The sequence below is a fragment of the Muscardinus avellanarius genome, assembly GCF_963383645.1.
Source record: "Muscardinus avellanarius genome assembly, chromosome: 3".
In the NCBI taxonomy this organism is placed as follows: Eukaryota; Metazoa; Chordata; class Mammalia; order Rodentia; family Gliridae; genus Muscardinus; species Muscardinus avellanarius.
In genome coordinates, this window is record NC_137788.1 from 75,393,566 (window position 1) to 75,415,578 (window position 22,013).

Genomic DNA, 22,013 nt, shown 5'->3' on the forward strand with positions numbered 1-22,013 from the left:
CAACTTAGCAAGACTATAAAAGAAAAAGTAAAATTGAGCTGGGGGTATATCTTAGAGCAGAAGGCCCTTTGGTTTAATCCCTAGTAACACACATTGTTTTTAAAAGGATAAAGAAAGAAATGAAGAGCCAATATAGGTATTTCAAAAAAGGGCAGTTTAGAATATATCCCTGTGGAAGGTACATGAACCATGTGGACAAATGAAAAAATGCCTTTGTCCAGATTGCAGCAGTCCTATATAAACATGGAGGTCTCTCTCTGACTTAGGACAGCTGGCTAAGTCTGATCGTATAAATAAATAAGTAAATAAATAAATAAATAAATAAATAAAATAAAAATTTTAAAATATTTTTAAAATATATCCCCGAATCTAGCTGGGCATGGTGGTGCACACTTGTAATCCCAGCATTTGGAAGGCTGAGACCAGAGGATCGTAGTTCGAGGACAACCTCAGCTACTTAGTGAGACCCTTTGCAGCTCAGTGAGACCCTGTTTCAAAATAAAGAATAAAAAACAGGACTGGGGGTGTAGCTTGGAGGTAGAATGCCCCTGGGGTTCCATTTCCAGTACTGGGGGTGGGGGGATATATCCACCATGGCTGGCTTCAAACCTGCGTGATCCTACTGTCTCTGCCTCCCAAGCACGGGGATTACAAGCGTGCACCACCTCGCCCTGCTTTTATTCTTTACTTTGAAACAGGGCCTCACTAAGCAGCTGATACTGTCCTTGAATTGTGATCCTCATGTCTCAGCCTCCCAAATGCTGGGATTACAAGCATGCGCCACCGCGTCTGGTTTAGATGCTGATTTCTTGAACCAAATCCATGAAATATATGTTTGTTTGCCTCTATCAGAGACAGAATCTGTACTGGATTGACCATGAGTATTATTTCTGGAGTTATATTTTCTATTGAAATCATAAGACGGGTGATGGTGGCATTCAAAATATTTGGAAAGCCGGGAGTGGTGGCGCATGCTTGTAATCCACGCGCTTGGGAGGCTGAGACAGGAGGATCGCTCAGGTTCGAAGTCAGCCTCAGCTGGTTTAAGAGACCCTGTTTCCAAATAAAATATAAAATAGGTCTGGGAGTGCAGCCCGGAGGTAGAGAGCCCCTGGGTTCCATCCCCAGTACCATCAGGAAGAAAGAAAAAAAAAAGAAAAGAAAAAACAGTCGAAAGAAGCAAAGGTCCATGCCACAACTATTTTTGTGATTAAAACTTGGTTTTCACCGGGCATGGTGGCGCACGCTTGTAATCCCCGCGCTTGGGAGGCAAAGACAGGAGGATCGCGCAGGTTCAAAGCCAGCCTTGCTGGCTTAAGAGACCATGTTTCCAAATAAAAAATAAAAAATAGGTCTGGGAGTATAGCCTGGAGGTAGAAGTGTTCCATCCCCAGTACAACCAAAAACAAAAACAAACTTGGTTTTCACAATGAAAAAACAAGAGTAATTACTAACAAAAAGGTAAACAAAATTTAATCACTGTGGCAATCTGTATACTGCAGACACAATAAGCATGTGTGAGTGTGTAGTTTGGGGAAGGACAAAGCAAGAGAAAACAAAAAAGAATTTTTTTTTTTTTTTTGGTGGTACTGGAGTTCCTGGAAGCTCTTCTACCTCTGGGCTACACTCCCAGACCTATTTTTTATATTTCTATTTGGAAACAGGGTCTCTTAAGCCAGCGAGGCTGGCTTCGAACCTGAGCGATCCTCCTGTCTCCGCCTCCCAAGCACAGGGATTACAAGCGTGCGCCACCACGCCCAGCCCAAAAAAGATTTTTAAAAAATAAAATTTTTGCCGGGCGTGTAGCCCGGAGGTAGAAGGGTTTCCAGGAACCCCAGTACCACAAATAATAAATAAATAAATAAATAAATAAATAAATAAATAAATAAATATTTCAAACACATAACTGTAAAACCTTTCATTTTATAGAAAATCTTTATTAAAATAAACCTTCTAATTTTTTTTTTTTGTGGTACTGGGGTTCCTGGAAGCCCTTCTACCTACGGGCTACACTCCCAGACCTATTTTTATATTTTTATTTGGAAACAGGGTCTCTTAAGCCAGAGCAAGCGGCTGGCTTCGAACCTGCGCGATCCTCCTGTCTCTGCCTCCCAAGCGCGGGGATTACAAGCGTGCGCCACCACGCCCAGCAAACCTTCTAAATTTTAAGTACACAAATAAAAAGCATTGCTATGCTAAAAATGCTTTCTGGATATTCAGAATAAGTGATTTTTAGTCACTTTTAAAAATCATTTGAAAGCTGGACATGGTGACACATGCTTATAATACCAGCATTCGGGAAGCTAAGACAGGAGGATCACAATTCGCCGACAGCCTCAGCTACATAGTGAAGTCCTTTCCAACTCAGTGAGACCCTGTTTCAAAATAAAGAATAAAAAATATGACTGGGGGTTGGCTCAGAGGTAGAATGGCCCTGAATTCCATTCCCAGTATTAAAAAAAAATTTTTTTAAACATTTTAAAGTGATTAGTCCTTATATAATATATATATTTATTTATAAATTCAAAAATTATTTAAATTTATATATATATTTATATATATTTATATATATATTTATATATATAAAAATAAATTCAAATTTATTTATAAGTAAAAACTTTGTATTTCAAAAATAACATTTATTGGAGCTGAGCATGGTGCCACACGCTTATAATCCCAGCATTTGGGAGGCTAAACAGGAGGATCATGGTTCACAGACAGCCTCAGCTACTTAGGCCCTTTGCAACTCAGTGAGACCCTGTTTCAAAATAAAGAATAAAAAATAGGACTAGGAGTATGACTTAGAGGTAGAATGTCCTGGGTTCTATCCCCAGTACAGCAAAAAATAAAATAAAATAAAATAAAGAGATCATATTTTAGATTTTGTGATATTTATCCTCATTGTCTTATCTTTTTAGTCAATGTAAATTCTGATAGCACTTAAACAGAAATACCTCAGAACACAATGCTTCTTACAATTTTGTCATAAGAATTCTGCTATTAGAATAAATACTTTTATAACTTTTTTTTTGAGGTACTGGGGGTGAAACCCAGGGGCATTGTACCTCCAAGCTACACCCCAGCCCTAGTTTTTATTCTTTATTTTTGAAACAGGGTCTCACTGAGTTGCAAGGACCTCACCAGGTAGCTGAGGCTGGCCGCAAACTGCGATCCTACTGTCTCAGCCTCCCAAATGCTGGGATTACAAGCGTGTGCCACCACGCCCGGCACTTTTTATATATTAAAAATATCCACAGTGACATGTTTTTCACTGTCACAGTCTGTATGAATTCATGAAAATAAAGATAAGGTCTTTCTGACTAACATTTACATATCTTTTTTTGTATGTATGTGGTAAGGAATGTAATCTTGTTTCAGCCTCCCAAGGACTGGGATTACAGCTCTCTTTTTTTTTTTAATTATTCTTTATTTTGATACAGGGTCTCACTGAGTTGCAAAAGACCTCACTAAGTAGCTGACGCTGTCCGTGAACCATGATCCTCCTGTCTCAGCCTCCCAAATGCTGAGATTACAAGTGAGCATCACCATGCCTGGCTACAAACATTTACATATCTTATTTACAAATAAAACCAAGTTTTGTTGTTTCTTTTAATGTGCTGACTTTGACTTATATAAAAGGGAATGAGATATTTTCTCATGAGTATTTTTCTCTCCTCATCCTCCACGCTATGAAGACTTCCAAAGAATGTAAATGAGAAAGAGTAGGAAATAGGGAGTTGACTTTAGGGGTGAAATATGACTATAGGATTCAATATTAGACCTTTTTCTCATAGAATGTCAAACCATGCAGAAATATTTCTTGCATGATTTAGCCTTTGCCTATGTTATCAGCACTGGCTTTTCTTAGGAATGCCACTGTTAAGCAGCTTGATCTCTAGTTATAAAATTCACCTAGCTCTGTATCACAACATAAATTGTGAAACTATCTAGTATGATCTCAAATCACTGGCAACATGGATGGAGCGGTGACTTATATACTAAACAGTAATGTAATAAAAAAAAAAAAGAACATGAATAGAAAAATGTCTAAATTTTACCTTACCTTGACTTACTTCCCTAAGACTTATAATTAATAAGCAAATAAAAGAGGTGGTAGAGAAACAGTGAATTATACCTGAAAGCCTCTCTTTTCAATTTCCATAATACATTTCTGTATCAGGAGTGGCACCATCAATCCTACGTTTTCCTTTTCTACAACTTTTTGAATGTCGACACCAAATATTACTGATTGCCGATTTTTATCTAGTCCGTGAAGAGAATTCTCCCACTGTTCCATAAGAGTCACTTTGACATAAATAAGACCTCTAGGTTCAAGTTTGACAGCCAACTGATGTGTTTTTGTCACTCTGAATAAGGTGGGAAGAACAACAGTTCCATGACAACACACTCTATTTTTTCTTGGGGTGGGCTCCCAACTGAATACTACTAGTTTCAAATGTTGTGCATTTTCAATTTCTATGTTAAAAGTGTGATCCATGTCTAAAAATGTTGTCCGACATGTGAGCAAAGCTGTTCTTGCTTTGTTTACTGAATCTACCTGAATTGCACAAAAGACATCTTTTGAATCTATCCGGGGTGGTTTTAAATCCTCAGCACCATAGAAATGCACACTCATGAGCCCAGATATATACTGTGAACACTTCGGTTGATCAGAAAAGCTATAATGTCTAAAAGCATCTATGTCTATTTCATGTTTACTACAACTATTTGGAATTATTTTTCCTTTTCCAAATTTGCTTTCAGATCCATGTTTGTTAGATTTGGTTATAAGCTCAGGTGAATCTCCATCACTGAGGTAACCACCTTTGCAGGAATACTTCAAGCTCATAGAAGTTTTCTTCTGGTAGTTGTGCTGAGAAGATACAGTAGTATCAAGATGGTACCGGCTTATAACATTCCTCTTAGCAGCTGTAGTAGTGTTCCCAGAAGGCAGAATAACAGTATGATGGACTTCTCGACAGTTACATCTGGACAAGGAAGGAGTATTATCTGTACTGTTTATATAATTCAAGGTTCCCTTAACACTCAGCTTTCGGCTAAATTCTGGCAACCTTTTCATTTTCATGGAAAGTTTCCTCACAGTTCGTGGAGATTTTATTTTTTCTGGCAAAGACCAATTAATTGAACTGCCTTTTTTCACAGGAATAGGGCTTGGAGAAGATGGATCCATAACTCCCAATTCAGTCCTATTTGTAGCAGCTATGATTCCAAGACCTTTAAAAAAAACACACACACAGTACACACACAAACACAAAAAGAAAAATATTACAAAAAGATATGTTTTGGTTTCTACTTTCATTCCTATTTTATAAACTACCAACTCAACAACGTCTCATATGGACAGAAATTCTTCCCTTGTTTTATCTCAATGGGGATATTTAGCCAGAAGTTCAGGTCAGTATTCATCTCCATGTTCATGGAGAATACCAAGGATCTCCAGATGGCTTACAGTAGAAGGAAGCATCTCCCTCTTCATTTGCTACTGTTAGAAGGGTATTGCAGGTTTCTTTTCAACTTCCCACTGCACTATAGTCCAGTGAGTATATTATAACCTTAAGCAACAGATATCCATGGAAACTAGGAAATCTTCCTATCTTAAAATGTTCATTTTAGCCAGGTGTGTGGTGCACACTTATAATCCTAGTACTTGGGAGACTGAGACAGGAAGAACTAGGTTCACGGCCAGCCTCAGCTACTTAGTGAGGACTTCCACAATTTAGTGAGACCCTGTTTCAAAATAAAAAACAGGACTGGGGGTGTAGTTTGTAGGTAGAATGCCCCTGGGTTCAATCCCCAGCACATACATACATACATACATATATCACACACACACACACACACACACACACACACACACACACACACAGTTAATTTTAACTAGAAATGCTACTCTACTGTAAGAAGGTTACTTCTATTATTTATAATCCTTTTGGGGGTAGTAGTAGTACTTGGGATTGAACTCAAGGGCACTCTAGAGCTGCACCTTCCCCCATTCCTATCTATCTATTTATTTATTTATTTTTATTTTTTTTGCAGGTCTGAGGATGGAACCCAGGGGCATTCAACCTCCGAGCTACACCCCCTGCCCTATTTTTTTATTCTTTTTATTTTGAAACAAGGTCTCATTAAGTTGCAGAGGGCCTCACTAAGTAGCTGAGGCTGTCCGCGAACCGCAATCCTCCAGTCTCAGCCTCCCGAATGCTGGGATTACAAGCGTGCGCCACCACGCCCGGCTTCCTTTTTATTTTCTGAGAAAAAGTCTTGCTAAATTGCAGAGCCTGGCTTAGAAGTTATCATCCTCCTAACTTAGCCTCCCGAGCCGTTTAGCCTCCCGAGCCGTAGGATTACAAGCATGCACTACTGCACCCAGTTTATATTTATAATCCTCTAAAGCTAAATGTTACTATATAGCAGTGCTAGTTCTTAAAAAAGCTAAAATCCAAGAAAGTTTTATAATTTTTTTTTATGGTACTGGGAATGGAACCCAGGGGCCTTCTACCTCCAGGTTACACTCCCAGACCTATTTTATATTTTTTATTTGGAAACAGGGTCTCTTAAGCCAGCAGAGGCTAGCTTCGAACCTGCGCGATCCTCCTGTCTCAGCCTCCCTAGTGGGAGGATTACCAGCGTGCACCACCACGCCTGGCAAGACAGCTAAGAACCCCTCCATGCTCTAAAACTGTATTAGAACATATTACCAAAGATTATATAGAATAAACTCTCATCAATCAAGAGTAAGTGAATATTGCAGATGATAAATCTAGAAAAATTTTAAAACATAAATCTTCTTTTTTGTATTATTGGTATGCAATAATTCCATAGAATTTCAAAAGTTAATTAAGGCCTTTACTTGCAATTTCAATATATTAAACAATGTTATAGAGATATAAATACCTCTTCATTTAATTGTCAGCATTTAAACTGCTTTTGAACTGCTCTCCACACAAAAATACTCTTTTTTTCTGAATGTCAAAATTATTCAGGTTTAATGTAAAAAGTTTCAAAAAGTACTAAAAAGTACAATAAAGTACATTAATTATAACCTAAAACAAATATCTAGATATGATCTACCATAAATATTTTAAACATATTAAAAATAATTTAACATTAGTAAGTTATTGCTATTTCATTGTGATTAAATAATACCAACACTTATTAAGTACAGACACTTATTTAATCTTCATAGTAGCCCTATGAGTTAAAACCCTTCTCCAGAAGAAGAGCCTCCGGCACAAAGCTGTGTCATTTGTCTACAATTATAAAGTTGGCAGGACTCAAATAAACATCAGCTTTTAGAGCGTATGTGTTCACATACTACATTGAGCTTCTTCATTCTTCTAAATATTTTTCTGTCCAGACACACACATTAAATGTATTAATAAGCCGGGCGTGGTGGCGCACACTTGTAATCTCCGTGCTTGGGAGGCTGAGACAGGAGGATCACCAAGGTTGGAAGCCAGCCGCAGCTGGCTTAAGAGACCGTTTCCAAATAAAAAAATATAAAAAATAGTTATGGGAGTGTAGCCCGGAGGTAGAAGGCCCCTGGGTTCCATTCCCAGTACCACCAAAAAATAAATAAATAAATAAATAAATAAATAAATAAATAAATAAATAAATAAGTAAGTAAGTAAGTAAGTAAGTAAGAAGGCCGGGCATGGTGGCGCACACTCATAATCCCAGCATTCGGGAGGCTGAGACCTGAGGATCACGGTTCGTGGACAGCCTCAGCTACTTAGTGAGGCCCTCTGTAACTTAGTGAGACCCTGTTTCAAAAAATAAAGAATAAAAATAGGGCAGGGGTGTAGCTCAGAGGTCGAATGCCCCCGATTTCCATCCCCAGACCTGCAAAAAAAAAAAAAAATCTATTAATAAGAAATTAAAATATTCCATTTAAATTTACTTTCCAAATAAAATTTAAAAAGGAGAGATAATCATTTTTATGTTTTCTTTATTCTGAAATGCGGGATTGAGCCTGGGGCATCTTTTTTACTTTTTATTCTGAATAGAGTCTAAGCTGCTGAGGTCTCCCTAGGCCGCGCAGGCTGGCCTCAAACCTATGGTCCTTCTGACTCAGAATCCCAAACAGTGGGATTACAGGCATTCACCACTGCACCTGGTTCAGTTTCATTTTTAAATATATATTTGTTTATGTATGGTTCTATCACTCTGAACTTCATTATAATGTATAATTACAATGCACCAATTAAAAACTATATCTGTTCCTTGTAAAATTTCAAGCTAATAAAAGTATATTCTTAAATCTATCTCTCTCTATATGTGTTATGTGTGTGTGTGTATATATATATATATATATATTTGTTTATGTATGTTTCTATCACTCTGAACTTCATTATAATGTATAATTACAATGCACCAATAAAAAATGTACTTGTTCCTTGTAAAATTTCAAGCTAATAAAAATATCTTCTTAAATCTCTCTCTCTCTATATGTGTGTATGGTGTGTGTGTGTGTGTGTGTGTGTGTGTGTGTGTGCATGTGTGTGCACACGCGCGCATGCATAGTACTTGGAATGGAACCCAGGGGCATTCTATTAAGCTACACCCCCAGCCCTATTTTTTAATTCTTTATTTTGAAACAGGGTCTCACTTAGTTGCAAAGGGCCTAAGTAGCTGAGGCTGTCCTTGAACTGTGATCCTCCTGTCTTAGCCTCCCAAATGCTGGGATTATAAGTGTGCACCACCACACCCAGCTAAAATCTATTATCATATAAACTTTTCCTTAAAAAAAAAATCTAGCCAGGCATGGTGGCATAGGCCTGTAATCCCAATACCTGGAAGGCTGAGGCAGGAGGGTTGCAGGTTCAAGGCCAGCCTGAGCAACTTAGTGAAGTGCCTTAGCAACTTGATGAGACCTTGTTTCACAATAATAAAAGAAAAAAATAAATAAAAATGGACTGGGCACAGTGGCATATGCCTGTAATCCCAGTACTTGGGAGCAAAGACAGGAGGATCACAGGTTTGCAACCAGCCTCAGCAACCTAATAAAGCCCTCCACAGCCGGGCATGGTGGCGCATGCTTGTAATCCCTGTGCTTGGGAGGCTGAGGCAGGAGGATTGCACAGGTTCAAAGCCAGCCTCAGCTACTTAGTGAGGCTCTCAGCAACTTAGTGAGACCCTGTTTCCAAATAAAGTATTAAAAAAAAAAGCCCTCCACAACTTAGTGAGATCCTGTTCTAAAATAAAAGAATAAAATAGGGCTGGGGGTATACCTCAGAGGTAGTAATGCCTCTGGCTTCCATCCCCAGTACCACAAAAAAAAAAAAATTTTAAAGGCCTGCAGTGTAGCTTAGAGGTAGAATGCCTTTGAGTTCAATCCTCAGTACCACCAAACAATAATACCACAAAACAATTATACACACACACACACACACACACACACACACACCACGGCTGGCGTATATACACACTCAGAGGCACAATGCCTCTAGTGAAGAATGGAGGTAGAAAAGGAGGGAAGAAAGAAAAGGAAGGAGGAAGAACAGAGGAAAAAGGGAGGGGAGGGAAGAGTAAGAAAGGACTGATGTCACAATTATTTAAAATTTTTCATATTTTGTCTAACCATTCCTTACAAAGATCTAATAACCTTAATATCAGAAACTACTCTTTGTAAAACTGCATTTCACAATTAAAATGAAAAATTATTTACTCATTTAAATGTCAATAGATTAAATGACCTTTCTTTTTTTTGTTTTGTGGTACTGTGGATGGAACCCAGAGGTGTTCCACCTCCAAGCTACACCCCATCCCTATTATATACTTTTATTTTTAAACAAGGTCTCACTAAGCTGCAAAGGGCCTCATTAAATTGTTAAGGCTGGTCACAAACCTGCAATCCTCCTGTCTCAGCCTCCCAGGCACAGAGATAACAGGCATATTCTACCACATTCAGGTAAATGACCTTTCATTAAAGTATTAATGTAACATTCTCCTTCACTCCTCTTCGGTTTTTGTTTTGTTTTGTTTTTTGGGTTTTTTTTTTTTTTGTGTGTGAGTCTGGGGATGGAACCCAGAGGCATTTGACCTCCAAGCTACACCCCTGCCCTATTTTTTATTCTTACTTTAAAACCGGGTCTCACTGAATTGCAAAGGGCCTCACTAATTAGCTGAGGCTGCCCACGAACCATGATCCTCCAGTAATGCTGGGATTACAAGCATGCGCCACCACGCCTGGCCTTCACTCCTCCTTGTATATTCTTTGGTACTGGGGATGGAACCCAGGGGCATTCTGCCTCCAAGCTACACACCAGCCCTATGTTTAATTATTTATTTTGAAACAGGGTCTGAGTTGCAGAGGGCCTCCCTAAGTAGCTGAGGCTGTCCGCAAACTGCGATCCTCCTGTTTCAGCCTCTCAAATGCTGAGATTACAAGTGTGTGCCACCATGCCCGGCTCAAGTTGTGATATTTTAATGATATAACAAAGAGCTATATTGAAAAAGAAAAGTTCCTATTGAAGAGAGAGCGTTGAACTGGGTCTTGAAGGGTTGGTTGGAATTTCCCAGTTGGATAAAAAGGGGAAAATAACCCAGGTAAGAAAAACAGTAAAAAGGGGTAAGGTATTAAGAGCATCTGCTATATCCCTCATCTTTGAATATTCTGCATCATTTGAAATTCTATAAATTAGCTGGGCATGGCGGTACACACCTATAATCCCTGTACTTGGGAGATGACACAGGAGAACAACCTCAGCAAGTAGTGAGACTTTCATCAACCTAGCAAGACCCTGTTTTCAGGATAAAAATAAAAGGACTGGGAGTGCACCTCAGAGGTAGAATGCTCCTGAGTTCAATCCCCAGTGCCATACACAAAAAAGAAGAAAGGAAGGAGAAAGTAAAAGAAATTCTATAAATTAAAATTACCTGCCAAGCGTGGTGGCGCACACTTGTAATCCCAGCATTTGGGAGGCTGAGACCTGAGGATCGCGATTCACAGACAACCTCAGCTACTTAGTAAGGCCCTTTGCAACTCAGTGAGACCCTGTTTCAAAATAAAGAATAAAAAAATAGGAGCCGGGCGTGGTGGCACACGCTTGTAATCCCAGCATTCGGGAGGCTGAGACCAGAGGATCGCAGTTCGCGGACAGCCTCAGCTACTTAGTGAGGCCCTCTGCAACTCAGTGAGACCCGGTTTCAAAGTAAAGAATAAAAAATAGGGCAGGGGGTGTAGCTCGGAGGTCGAATGCCCCTGGGTTCCATCTCCAGACCCGCAAAAAAAAAAAAAAAAAAAATAGGGCTGGGGGTGTAGCTCGGAGGTAGAATGTCCCTGGGTCCCACCCCTAGTACTGCAAAAAAAAAAAAAAAAAAAAAAAAATCACCTGATATAAAACACAAGTGACTTCTATCCTATATTTGATATGTGCAACCAAACATACTTCATGCTAATTTCCTGGGGATAAACAAACGCGTCTCAGGAAGTTGAAGCAATCAAGGAAGAGCAAAACCATTAAGTTCAACTCTGTAAAATATATTTTTTATGGATCAAAACTAATTGGAAATGAAATCATTTCATGTTTAACTTAATATATGTCAAATTTCAATTATTTCCTTTTGGGTAACTATCCACAACTATTACAGCACCTATTTGCAAAGTCTTTACTTCTATCTCTATTTCTTTTTTCTCTCTTTTTCTCTTTTTCCTTTGCTCATGTAGAAACCATGGCATAGAACACAAACTAATGACTACTGGTATACTGAAAAGACAACTTTCTAGCTTTGGTCAGGCCAAGTATGGATGAATAAATGAATGAAGGAAAATAGGATTTACATAAAGAATATATCTATTCACCATGATTCCACTCTTTCACCTAAGAGAAAAGCAATTATTATTTCAAAGGGTCAACATACTAAAGCACACCAAATTATACAAAACCAAGTCTGTGTTAAAAACAGTGAAAACACCATTTGTATAAAAATATTTATAAACCTATTTTTGTGAAATTATATTTACTTTACAGAAAAATATATAAATATAATACATCTTCTATATTTACGCTTAGCTATTATTAAAGACTGAAAAATAACAAAAGGCCGATGATCATCTTTACCTGCAAAAGGAGATTTCAACCTGGGACCATCCTCCACTGTTATGCCTTCTTTCATCTTGTGCCCCAGCCTTTGCCTGTACTGCTGTATAAATTCTGTAGAATGTAGGGGATCTATAAGACTCATTTCATTTGACTGAGCAGTCTGAATGTCACCTGTGTGTTCAGAAGAGTATAGCAAATCTTCAGTATGCTGCTCTGTTCTCATTGGGTCACTGTCAGATAATATGCTCAAACTTACAGCAGGAAGCTTCAAAATAGGAGAGTTTGCCTCACCGAAACTCAAGACACTAGATATCCCCATATCATCATCCTCAGGAATGGGGTTGTACCATATTTCTCCTTCATCATCTGCATCATTTTCTTCATTAAAGTCTGAAGAACGGGTTTTTGATAATGAAGAGTTTGTAGCATTACACACTACATATGTACTGTATTCTTCGGATGACTTGAGGAAAGGCTGTGATAGCTGATGTTTAGATAAAGACATAGGTGAGATAGATAAATGATTTCTATCTTGGCATTTCTTATTTTCTTCTTCCAGGTTAGGAGATCTCAGAGTACTATGATTTAGCCAATTTCGTTTCTTTGAAACAGTAATACTGTTAAGTGGCTTATGACCTCTGAATTCAATATTATCTTTCAGATCTTCAAGTTCTCTTCTCTTCATTGATGACCCGTAGACATTTTCAAATAAATCTGTTTTGAAGAAAAGAAGGTGGAATATAATGTCTGACATACCACCAAAGTTATGTTACTTCAGACCAATTATTAAAATTTTTAAAAAGAAAAATAGCCAGTGAGATGTAGTGGTGCACACCTATAATCCTAGTACTTGGGAGGCTGACACAAGAGGATCACAGGTTCTAGGACAGCCTCAGTAAGTAGTGAGACTCTCATCAACCTAGAGAGACTAGTTCAAAATAAAAATAAAAATGGGCTGGGAGTGTGGCTTGGAGGTAGAATGCCCCTGCGTTCAATCCCCAGCATCATATTCAAAAAAAAAAAAAAAAGGAAAGGAAAAGAAAAAGCCAGGCATAGTGGCACACACCTGTAATCCTAGTACTCTGGAGGCTGAGAAAGGAGGAATGCAGGTTTGAAGACAGCCTCAGCAAATTAGTGAGGCTGTCAGCAACTTAGCGAGACCTTGTTTCTAAATAAAGAAAATAAAAAATGGGGCTGGGGGTGTAGTCAGAAGAAGTAATAACTCTGGGTTCAATTACCATAACACAAAAAAGTGTCACAAAATTCTAAGAAATATGACAAAATATGACACTACCTTTATAAAAACCATGGTGCTAATAAAGCTTTACCCTAAGCAAAACATACTTTATAAAAAGTTTATGAGCCAGGCATGGTGGGCCACACTTGTAATCCCAGAGCTTGGGAGGCTGAGACAGGAGGATTGCACAGGTTCGAAGCCAGCCTCAGCTATTTAGTGAGGCTCTCAGCAACTTAGTGAGACCCTGTTTCCAAATAAAATATAAAATAGGTCTGGGAGTATAGCCCAGAGGTAGAAAAGCCCCTGGGTTCCACCTCCAGTACCATAAATTAAAAAAAGTTTATGTAGCCAGGCATGGTGGAGCATAGTTGTAATGCCAATACTTGGGAGACTGAGACAAGGATCACAGGTTCACAGCCAGTCTCAGCTACTTTTGAGGCTCTATACAACTTAGTGTGACCCTGTTCCAAAATAAAGAATAATATTAGCAATCAGAGAGAAGCAAATCAAAACTACTTTAAGAATTCACCTAACTCAAACTAGAATGGCAATTGTTAAAAACACAAACAACAAACGCGGGTGAGGATGTGGAGAACTGGGAACTCATACATTGTTGGTGGATTGCAAATTAGTGCAACCACTTTGAAAAACAGTATGGAGAAACCTCAGAAGAATGGGAATGGGAATGAACCTACCATATGACCCAGCAATACCACTTCTGGGTATCTGCCCAAAGAATGGAAACCGAAATACCAAACACACAGGCATCTATGTTCATAGTTGCACAATTTGCAATTGTCAAACTATGGAAACAGATGTCCCTCAACAGATGAATGCATTGCAAAAACTAGAGAATATGTACACAATGAAATTTTACTCAGCCATAAAGAACAAAACTACATCATTTACAGGGAAAAGGATGGAGCCAGTGAACATTTTGCTAAATGAGATTAGTCAGTCACAAAAAATAAGAAATAGATGCTCTCCCTAATATGTGTAAGCTAGGGAGAAAATGGGTCATAGGAGGAACTCTAGACAAAGAGAAACCACAGATGAGCAAATAAGGAGGCCTAACTGGGGATGATAGGAGGGGAAAAGAGGGAAATCCCCTAATGTACATAATATACATCCACAAACATATCAAAGTCAATTACTAAACCAAACATGAGGAGAGAATTCGCGTGGGGGGATTGGGGAAAGGCTAAATGAGTGATGTGTGCAAGTATGCCTCTACCATCTTATACTCCATTAAGATGCATGGCTATAGGCCAGGTGTGGTGGAGCACACTTGTAATCCCAGCATTCAGGAGGTGGAGACCAGAGGATTGCGGTTAGCAGACAGCCTCAGCTACTTAGCTAGGCCCTTTACAACTCAGTGAGACCCTGTTTCAAAAATAAAGAGACTAAAAAATAGGGCTGGAGGTGTAGCTCAGAGGTAAAATGCCCCTGGGTTCCATCCCTAGTACTGCAAAAGAAAATTATATATCTATATTTGATGTATGACTACAATGCACCAATAAAAAAAATTAAGAATAAAAAAATTAAGAATAAAAAAATCAGACTGGGGATGTAGCTCAGAGGTAGAATGGCCTTGGGTTTAATCCCCAGCACCACACACACACACACACACACACACACACACACACACACACACACACACATATCAATAAAGAAAGAAAGAAAAAAAATAGGGCTGGGAGTATAGCTCAGAGGTAGAATGCCCCTGGATTCAACCTCCAGTACTGCTAAAATAAATAAATAAATAAATAGCCTATGTACAATGCTTTAAACATAGTATGACTTCAATCAACTTTAGAATCATTCTCAACCCATTATTACCAAGAAAACACAAGTAATATTCCTAGCTTTCTACATATAGGTTAACTTTCAATAACCTAACAGAAAATTATTGATTAAATTTTGACATACATTGGTTTCCTAACCATACAGTACAGGAGTATCTTCTGAAGAGTTTGAGTTCTAAATATCTAGGACAAAAATGAAAATCCCTTAAACAGGCCCCAGATTAGAACCAAATATGTTATCTCAAAGCACAACTGAGTTATCATAATTATTGGCCAGGCACAAACTTAAGCAGCAGATAAATACTGAACAAAATATAATCACTTCCCTTAAGAAATTTACAGTCTAGTAGGAGACCTCAAATACTCACGTATATTTGTGTTAAAAATGTACATATAAACCAAATGTGGTGACGCATACTTGTAATCCCAGCTGAGAGGCTGAGATAAGAGGATCTGAGTTTGCAGCCAGCCTAGGCTATTTAGTGAGCCCCTCTGCAACTTATTGAGACTCCGTTTCCAAATAAAGAATAAAAAATAGGATTGGGGTGTAGCTCGGAGGCAGAATGCCCCTGGGTTCAATCCCCAGCACTACACACACGCACACACACAAAATATACATACAATATTACATATACTAAAAAGGAAATTCTTATGCTTCCAAGAAAGTACGTAAAGCAACTTCATTGACACTTCACTGTCACTTCAATGACAGTAAGGAGAAAATATATATATAAATATGTTTGTGTGTTGTTCACTGCACATTTTTAGAAATATAAAAAAAAGACTTTAGCCAGGCATGGTGGCAACACGCTTGAAATTTCTGCACTTGGGAGGCTGAAACAGGAGAATCACGCAAGTTCAAAGCCAGCCTCAGCTAGTTAGTAAGGCTCTCAGCAACTTAGTGAGACCATTTCCAAATAAAAATATTTTAAAAAATAGGTATGGGAGTGTAGCTCGGAGGTAGGCCTCTGGGTTCTATCCCCAGTACCACCAAAAAAATAAATAAACAAATAATAAAAAAACAGGTTTGCTATTTTGAGTGTCTATATTGTTGATTCATCCTAATGTTACAGAAAATGAAAAATCTAAAAACAGTGATAAGCCCATTAAATTATGAAAATAATAACAAAAATAGTTTTATGCATATCAAGGCTTTTTTTTAACATCTCTCCTACTGGAAAAAAAAGTTTAAAACTATAATTTTTCTTTTTTTGTATGTGGTACTAGGAATTGAACCCGGGAGCATTATACTTCCAAGCTACACCCCCCAGCCCTATTTTTTACTCTTTCTTTCTTTCCTTATTTATTTTTCCAGTACTGGAGATTGAACCCAGGGGCATACTACCTCTGAGCTATACCCCCAAACCCATTTTTTAATTCCTTATTTTGAAGCAGGGTCTCACTGAGTTGCAAAGGCCTCTAATTAAGTAGCTGAGGCTGGCCAAGAACCCAGATCCTCCTGTCTCAGCCTCCCAAATGATGGGATTACAAGTGCGCGCCACTATACCTGGCTTTATTCTTTATTTTAAAACAGGGTCTCACTAAGTTGTGGCGGGCCTCACTAAGTAGCTGAGGCTGGCTGAAAACCTGTAATCCTCATTCTCAGCCTCTCAAGTACTGGGATTACAAGTGTGTACCATCATGCCTGACTAATTTTTCTTTTTTAAAATCCCAAACAGCTGGACATGTTAGTGCATGCATGTAATCCCAATACCTGAAAAGCTGAAACAGAAGACAGCAGCTTCGAGGCCAGCCTCTGCAACTTAGTGAGGCATTCAGCAAGTTAGCAAGACCCTGTTTCAAAGGAAAGAAAAAAAAATAGGGCTAGATGTGTAGCTTGGAAGAAGGTACTTGAGTTCAATTCCCTGTAACACACACACACACACACACACACACACACACACACTCACTCACTCACTCCCTCCCTCTCTCTAAACATGTACCCAACCAAGCAAATTAATTAAAAAATTACCTTAAATACAAATTGAGGTTCAAGTTCAAAAACAGATACAGAAATTAGTCTAAAAATCAGAAGGTAATGAAGCTCCCATGAACTCCCACTGTGCCAGTCATTTATTTATACAACAAATGAGTGACTATTACATGTAAGGCAATAGAAATAAAGCAGCAAGAAAGCCCCTAACCTCATTTAACCTCTACAACAATCCTATGAGATGAGAATTATCATGAGTCTCAAAGAACATGAATAATATGGTCAAAGCCAGAGTATTCAAAATTAAGCCTGAGTAAACCTAAAACACACACACACACACACACACACACACACACACACACACACACACAGAGCTACCCACTAAAACAGCAGGAGACTGGTCTGAACATGGGATATCATTCCATCTTATCATATAAAGTAGCTGCTCGTAAAGATTCAGTGAGACTATGTTTGAAATGCACTGAAAACTATAAACACTACTCAGAAAAGTAACTTGCAGCCAGGCGTGGTGGTGCATGCTTGTAATCCCAGTACTTGGGAGGCTGAGACAGGATACTCACAGGTTTGCAGTGAGCCTCAGGTACTTTGTGAGGCCCCTACAACTAAGTGAGACCCTGTTTCCAAATAAAGAATTAAAAATAGGGCTGGGGGTATAGATCATAGGTAGAATGTCCCTGGTTCAATCCCAGTGCCCCCCCCCAAAAAAAAAGAAAAGTAGGCCGGGCGTGGTGGTGCAGGCTTATAATTCTAGCATTTGGGAGGCTGAGACCGTAGGATCGCAGTTCGCAGACAGCCTCAGCTACTTAGTGAGGCCCTCTGCAACTCAGTGAGACCCAGTTTCAAAATAAAAAAAAAAAATAGGGCAGGGGGTATAGCTCGGAGGTCAAATGCCCCTGGGTTCCATCCCCTGACCCGCAAAAAAAAAAAAAAAAAAAAAAAGAAAAAAGAAAGAAAAATAACTTGCTTAAATCACTAGTACCTATTTGGTACATGGAAGCAGTAGTACTCAAACTTTGTAGGAGTATAGCTGGACTATTATTACTAAGGGATAGCTATCTCCACCCTCCAAGATTTAATGTGCAAATACATAATGTACACTCAGCAAATACCTTAAATTGATTTAGTTTAATTACGTAATGAAAACCTAAAGGTTCAAGTCTTTCTTTGGTTCTATCACCAATGCACTAAAAATTAACAACTAAACATCAAATACACAGCAGGGCATGGTGGCACAAACTTTTAATCACAGCATTTGGGAGGCTGAAACAGGAAGATCCCAGTTTGAATACAGCTACTTAGTGAGGCCCTCTGCAACTCAGTGAGACCCTGCTTCAAAATAAAGAAAAAAAAAAATAGGGCTAGGAGTATAGCTCAGAGGTAGAATGCCCCTGTGCTCTATCCCCAGTACTGCAAAAACAAAACAAACAAACAAACAAACAAACAAACAAACAAAAAACCACAAAAGCTTCTGAGTTGCAGGGCCGGGCGTGGTGGCACATGCTTGTAATCCCCACGCTTGGGAGGTGGAGACAGGAGGATTGCGCAGGTTCTAAGCCAGCTGTGCTGGTTTAAGAGACCCTGTTTCCAAATAAAAATATTTTAAAAAAAAAACAGGTCTGGGAGTGTAGCCCAGAGGTAGAAAGGCTCCCAGTAACCCCAGTAACACACACACACATACACACACACACACACACACACACACACACACACACACAAGCTCTTGAGTTCTCACTAATCACAGGATGTTGCCAAATGCACAGATAATTTCACATATAAGTCTCAAATTCCGTATTTTTATTTTTTATTTATATTTATTTATTTTTGGTGCTGGAGAATGAATCCAGGGGCATTCTACCTCCAAGCTACACCTTCAGCCACCTTTTTTTTTTTTTTTTTTTTTAATTCTTTACTTGGAAACAAGGTCTCACTGAATTGTGGAGGGCCTCATTAAGTAGCTGAGGCTCCTTCTTGAACCTGTGATCCTCCTGACTCAGCCTCCCAAATACTGGGATTACAAGCATGCACCACCACACCAGCCAAATTCCATATTTTTAATAGCATTTCAGAGCCAGGTGTAGTGGCTTTTAAGTAAAAGGTGTGAAATTATATTAATTTACAATTATAGCCACATTTTATTATAACTTTTCTTTTTCCTTTTTTTTTTTTTTTTTTTTTTTCGGGACTAGGGATAGAACCCAAGGGCCTTCTACCTCTGAGCTACTGCCCCGCTCCTATCTTTTAGTCTTTATATTTTTTGAAAGAGGGTTGAGTTGCAAATGGCCTTGCTAAGTAGCTGAGGCTGTCCAAGAACCACTATCCTTCGGTCTCCACATCCTGAAATGCTGGGATTATAAGCGTGTGCCACCACACCCGGGCACTACTTATTTTATCTTATTCTCAGACATTCTTACAACACCCAAAATTTTATTACAGCTAGACACATTACTTTTAGTCCTATCAGTTTTTTCATATATTTTACACTCTAAGTGATCCCTTAAATACATTTTTACTTGTGCTACATTTCAAGGAACTGTAATTTAAAAAGTAAAACTAAACCGGGCGTGGTGGCACACGCTTGTAATTCCCAAGCTTGGGAGGCTGAGACAGGAGGATTGCACAGGTTCAAAGCCAGCCTCAGGTACTTAGTGAGGCTCTCAGCAACTTAGTGAGACCCTGTTTCCAAATAAAATATAAAATGGGTCTGGGAGTATAGCCCAGAAGTAGAAAGCCTCTGGGTTCCACCCCCAGTACCACAAAAAAAAAAAAAAAAAGTAAAACTAGCCAGGCGTGGTGGCGCCCACTTGTAATCCCAGCATTTGGGAGGTTGAGAGAAGGATCATGGTTCACGGACAGCCTCAGCTACTTAGTGAGGTCCTTTGCAACTCAGTAAGATCCTGTTTCAAAATAAAGAATAAAATATAGGGCTGGGGTGTAGCTTGGCGGTAGAATGCCTCTGGGTTCCATCCCTACTATTGCAAAAAAGAAGAAAGAAAAAAAAAATGAAATGGCTAATTCAAAGTCCAAGTTCTTATTTTATGGATGTAAAAACTGCAGGTTGCTACAAGATGACCACAGCTTTCGGCCACATCAGGCCACATCAGGTAGTGGTATTTGTGTAGGTTCTTCAGTAATGCTATACCAGCCTACAGGAAGAGAGGCCCAGCTCAGAGAAGGTTGTTCAATATAATGGTCCATGCAACAAAGTGGAAAGTGGTAGAATTAAAAATAAAACAAGCCAGGCATGGTGGCACACACTTATAATCCCAGTATTAGGGAGGCTGAAATAGGAGGACTGAGGTTCGAAGACAGCCTCAGCTAATACTTAGTGAAGTCCTTTGCAACTTAATGAGACCTCGTTTCAAAATAATAAAAAATAGGATTGGAGGGTGTAATTTGGAGGTAGAATGCCCCTGGGTTCCATCCCCAGTACTGCAAAAATAAATAAATAAATAAATAGCAATTTTTTTCTATACCTTCCTTGTAACTATCAATAAAAACCCTTAAGCAAGCTGTGTGCTGGCTTCTGAGACAAGAAATAGAAATGAAAACTTTGAGGCTGTTATCAGTTCCACTCAGGTATTGAGGTGCAAGAGAAAGCAGCACAGAAGAAAAGATGAGCAGAATAAATAAATACTCTTAGAGGCATACTCTAGCTCAATTCCAATGTTCCTAAGGCAGTATTCCTCAGCTTCCCATCTTCTGACTCTCCAACCAGAACTCTGATGAGCTGGTACAAGACAGTATTCTATAAAGCCTGCTAAGTTCTTGATAACAACAACTAACTGCCAGGCATGAAACCAAATGGATTATTTTTTTTCTTTCTTTCTTTCATTTGGGGGTGTGTGTGGTACTGGGGATCAAGCCCAGGGGCATTCTTCCTCCAAGCTACACTCGCAGACCTATATTATTTTCATTTTTGAAACAGTCTTGCTTGGTTGATGAGAGCCTCATTTCTTGCTGAGGCTGTCCTCAAACCTTTGATCCTCCTGTCTCACTCAGCCTCCCAAGTACTGGGATACAAGCATGTGCCACCACATCTGGCTGGATTATCTTTTTTTCATCCTTACAATAAGACCACATGAGGTTGAGTAACTTGTCTAGATCACAAGACTTGTAAATGGCATAGTCTGATCAAAAACCCTGAATCTTTATTTTGTTCACCACTGTACTATATGTAATCCTCTTCTACAGATTTCAAAATTTCACTAGTATTATTTGGTGAAAAATGAGAGCAATATCAAGGGAACTATTGAAATGCATCATATACTATAAGCAGTATTAATTCATAAATACAAAAATGAAGCAGAGCGCCGGGCGTGGTGGCCCACGCTTGTAATCCCCACGCTTGGGAGGCAGAGACAGGAGGATCATGCAGGTTCGAAGCCAGCAGCGCTGGCTTAGGAGACCCGTTTCCAAAAAAAAAAAAAAAAATTATATGATAGGTCTGCGAGTGTAGCCTAGAGGTAGAAGGGTTTCCAGGAGCCCCAGTACCACCAAAACTGAAACAGAAAGATCTCCTTGAGAAAGGACTCAAGTGCTTGTTCTAAGAAGGATCAGTTTAAGTAAAGTATCAAGTATTCGAATTAGGTAATATTTTTGTTCAAAACTTTGAGGTGGCCGTGGTGGCGCACGTTTGTAATCCCCGCAGTTAGGAGGCGGAGACAGGAGGATCGCGCAGGTTCGAAGCCAGCCGCGCTGGCTTAAGAGACCCTGTTTCCAAAAATAAAATAGGTCTGGGAGTGTAGCCCAGAGATAGAAGGGCTTCCAGGAACCCCAGTACTACAAAAAAAAAAAAAAAAAAAAAAAAAACTTTGAGGTGGGGGGAACTTTAGGAAACATGCGAACTCTAAAACTTCACTACCCAAAAGTGTAGTTTTTCAAACAGTAGGATCTGCATACACTGGAAGTCTGTTAAAATGTAAAATACCAGGTCCCAGATAACACTTATTTGA

The 22,013-nt window shown here is 39.0% G+C and overlaps 1 protein-coding gene across 1 annotated transcript in view; it reads right to left on the reverse strand.

Moving 5' to 3' along the window:
- The window catches only part of SYDE2 (synapse defective Rho GTPase homolog 2), a gene marked incomplete at its 3' end in the record, with an annotated part of 54,804 nt that overhangs the window by 25,122 nt on the left and 7,669 nt on the right, over positions 1–22,013 (reverse strand). Inside the window, exons 2-3 of the mRNA XM_080693268.1 lie at positions 12,084–12,779; positions 4,136–5,235 (exon numbers count right to left, since the gene is read on the reverse strand). Coding sequence (XP_080549394.1) covers positions 4,136–5,235; positions 12,084–12,779 — 1,796 coding nt within the window. The remainder of the gene's footprint in view (positions 1–4,135; positions 5,236–12,083; positions 12,780–22,013) is intronic.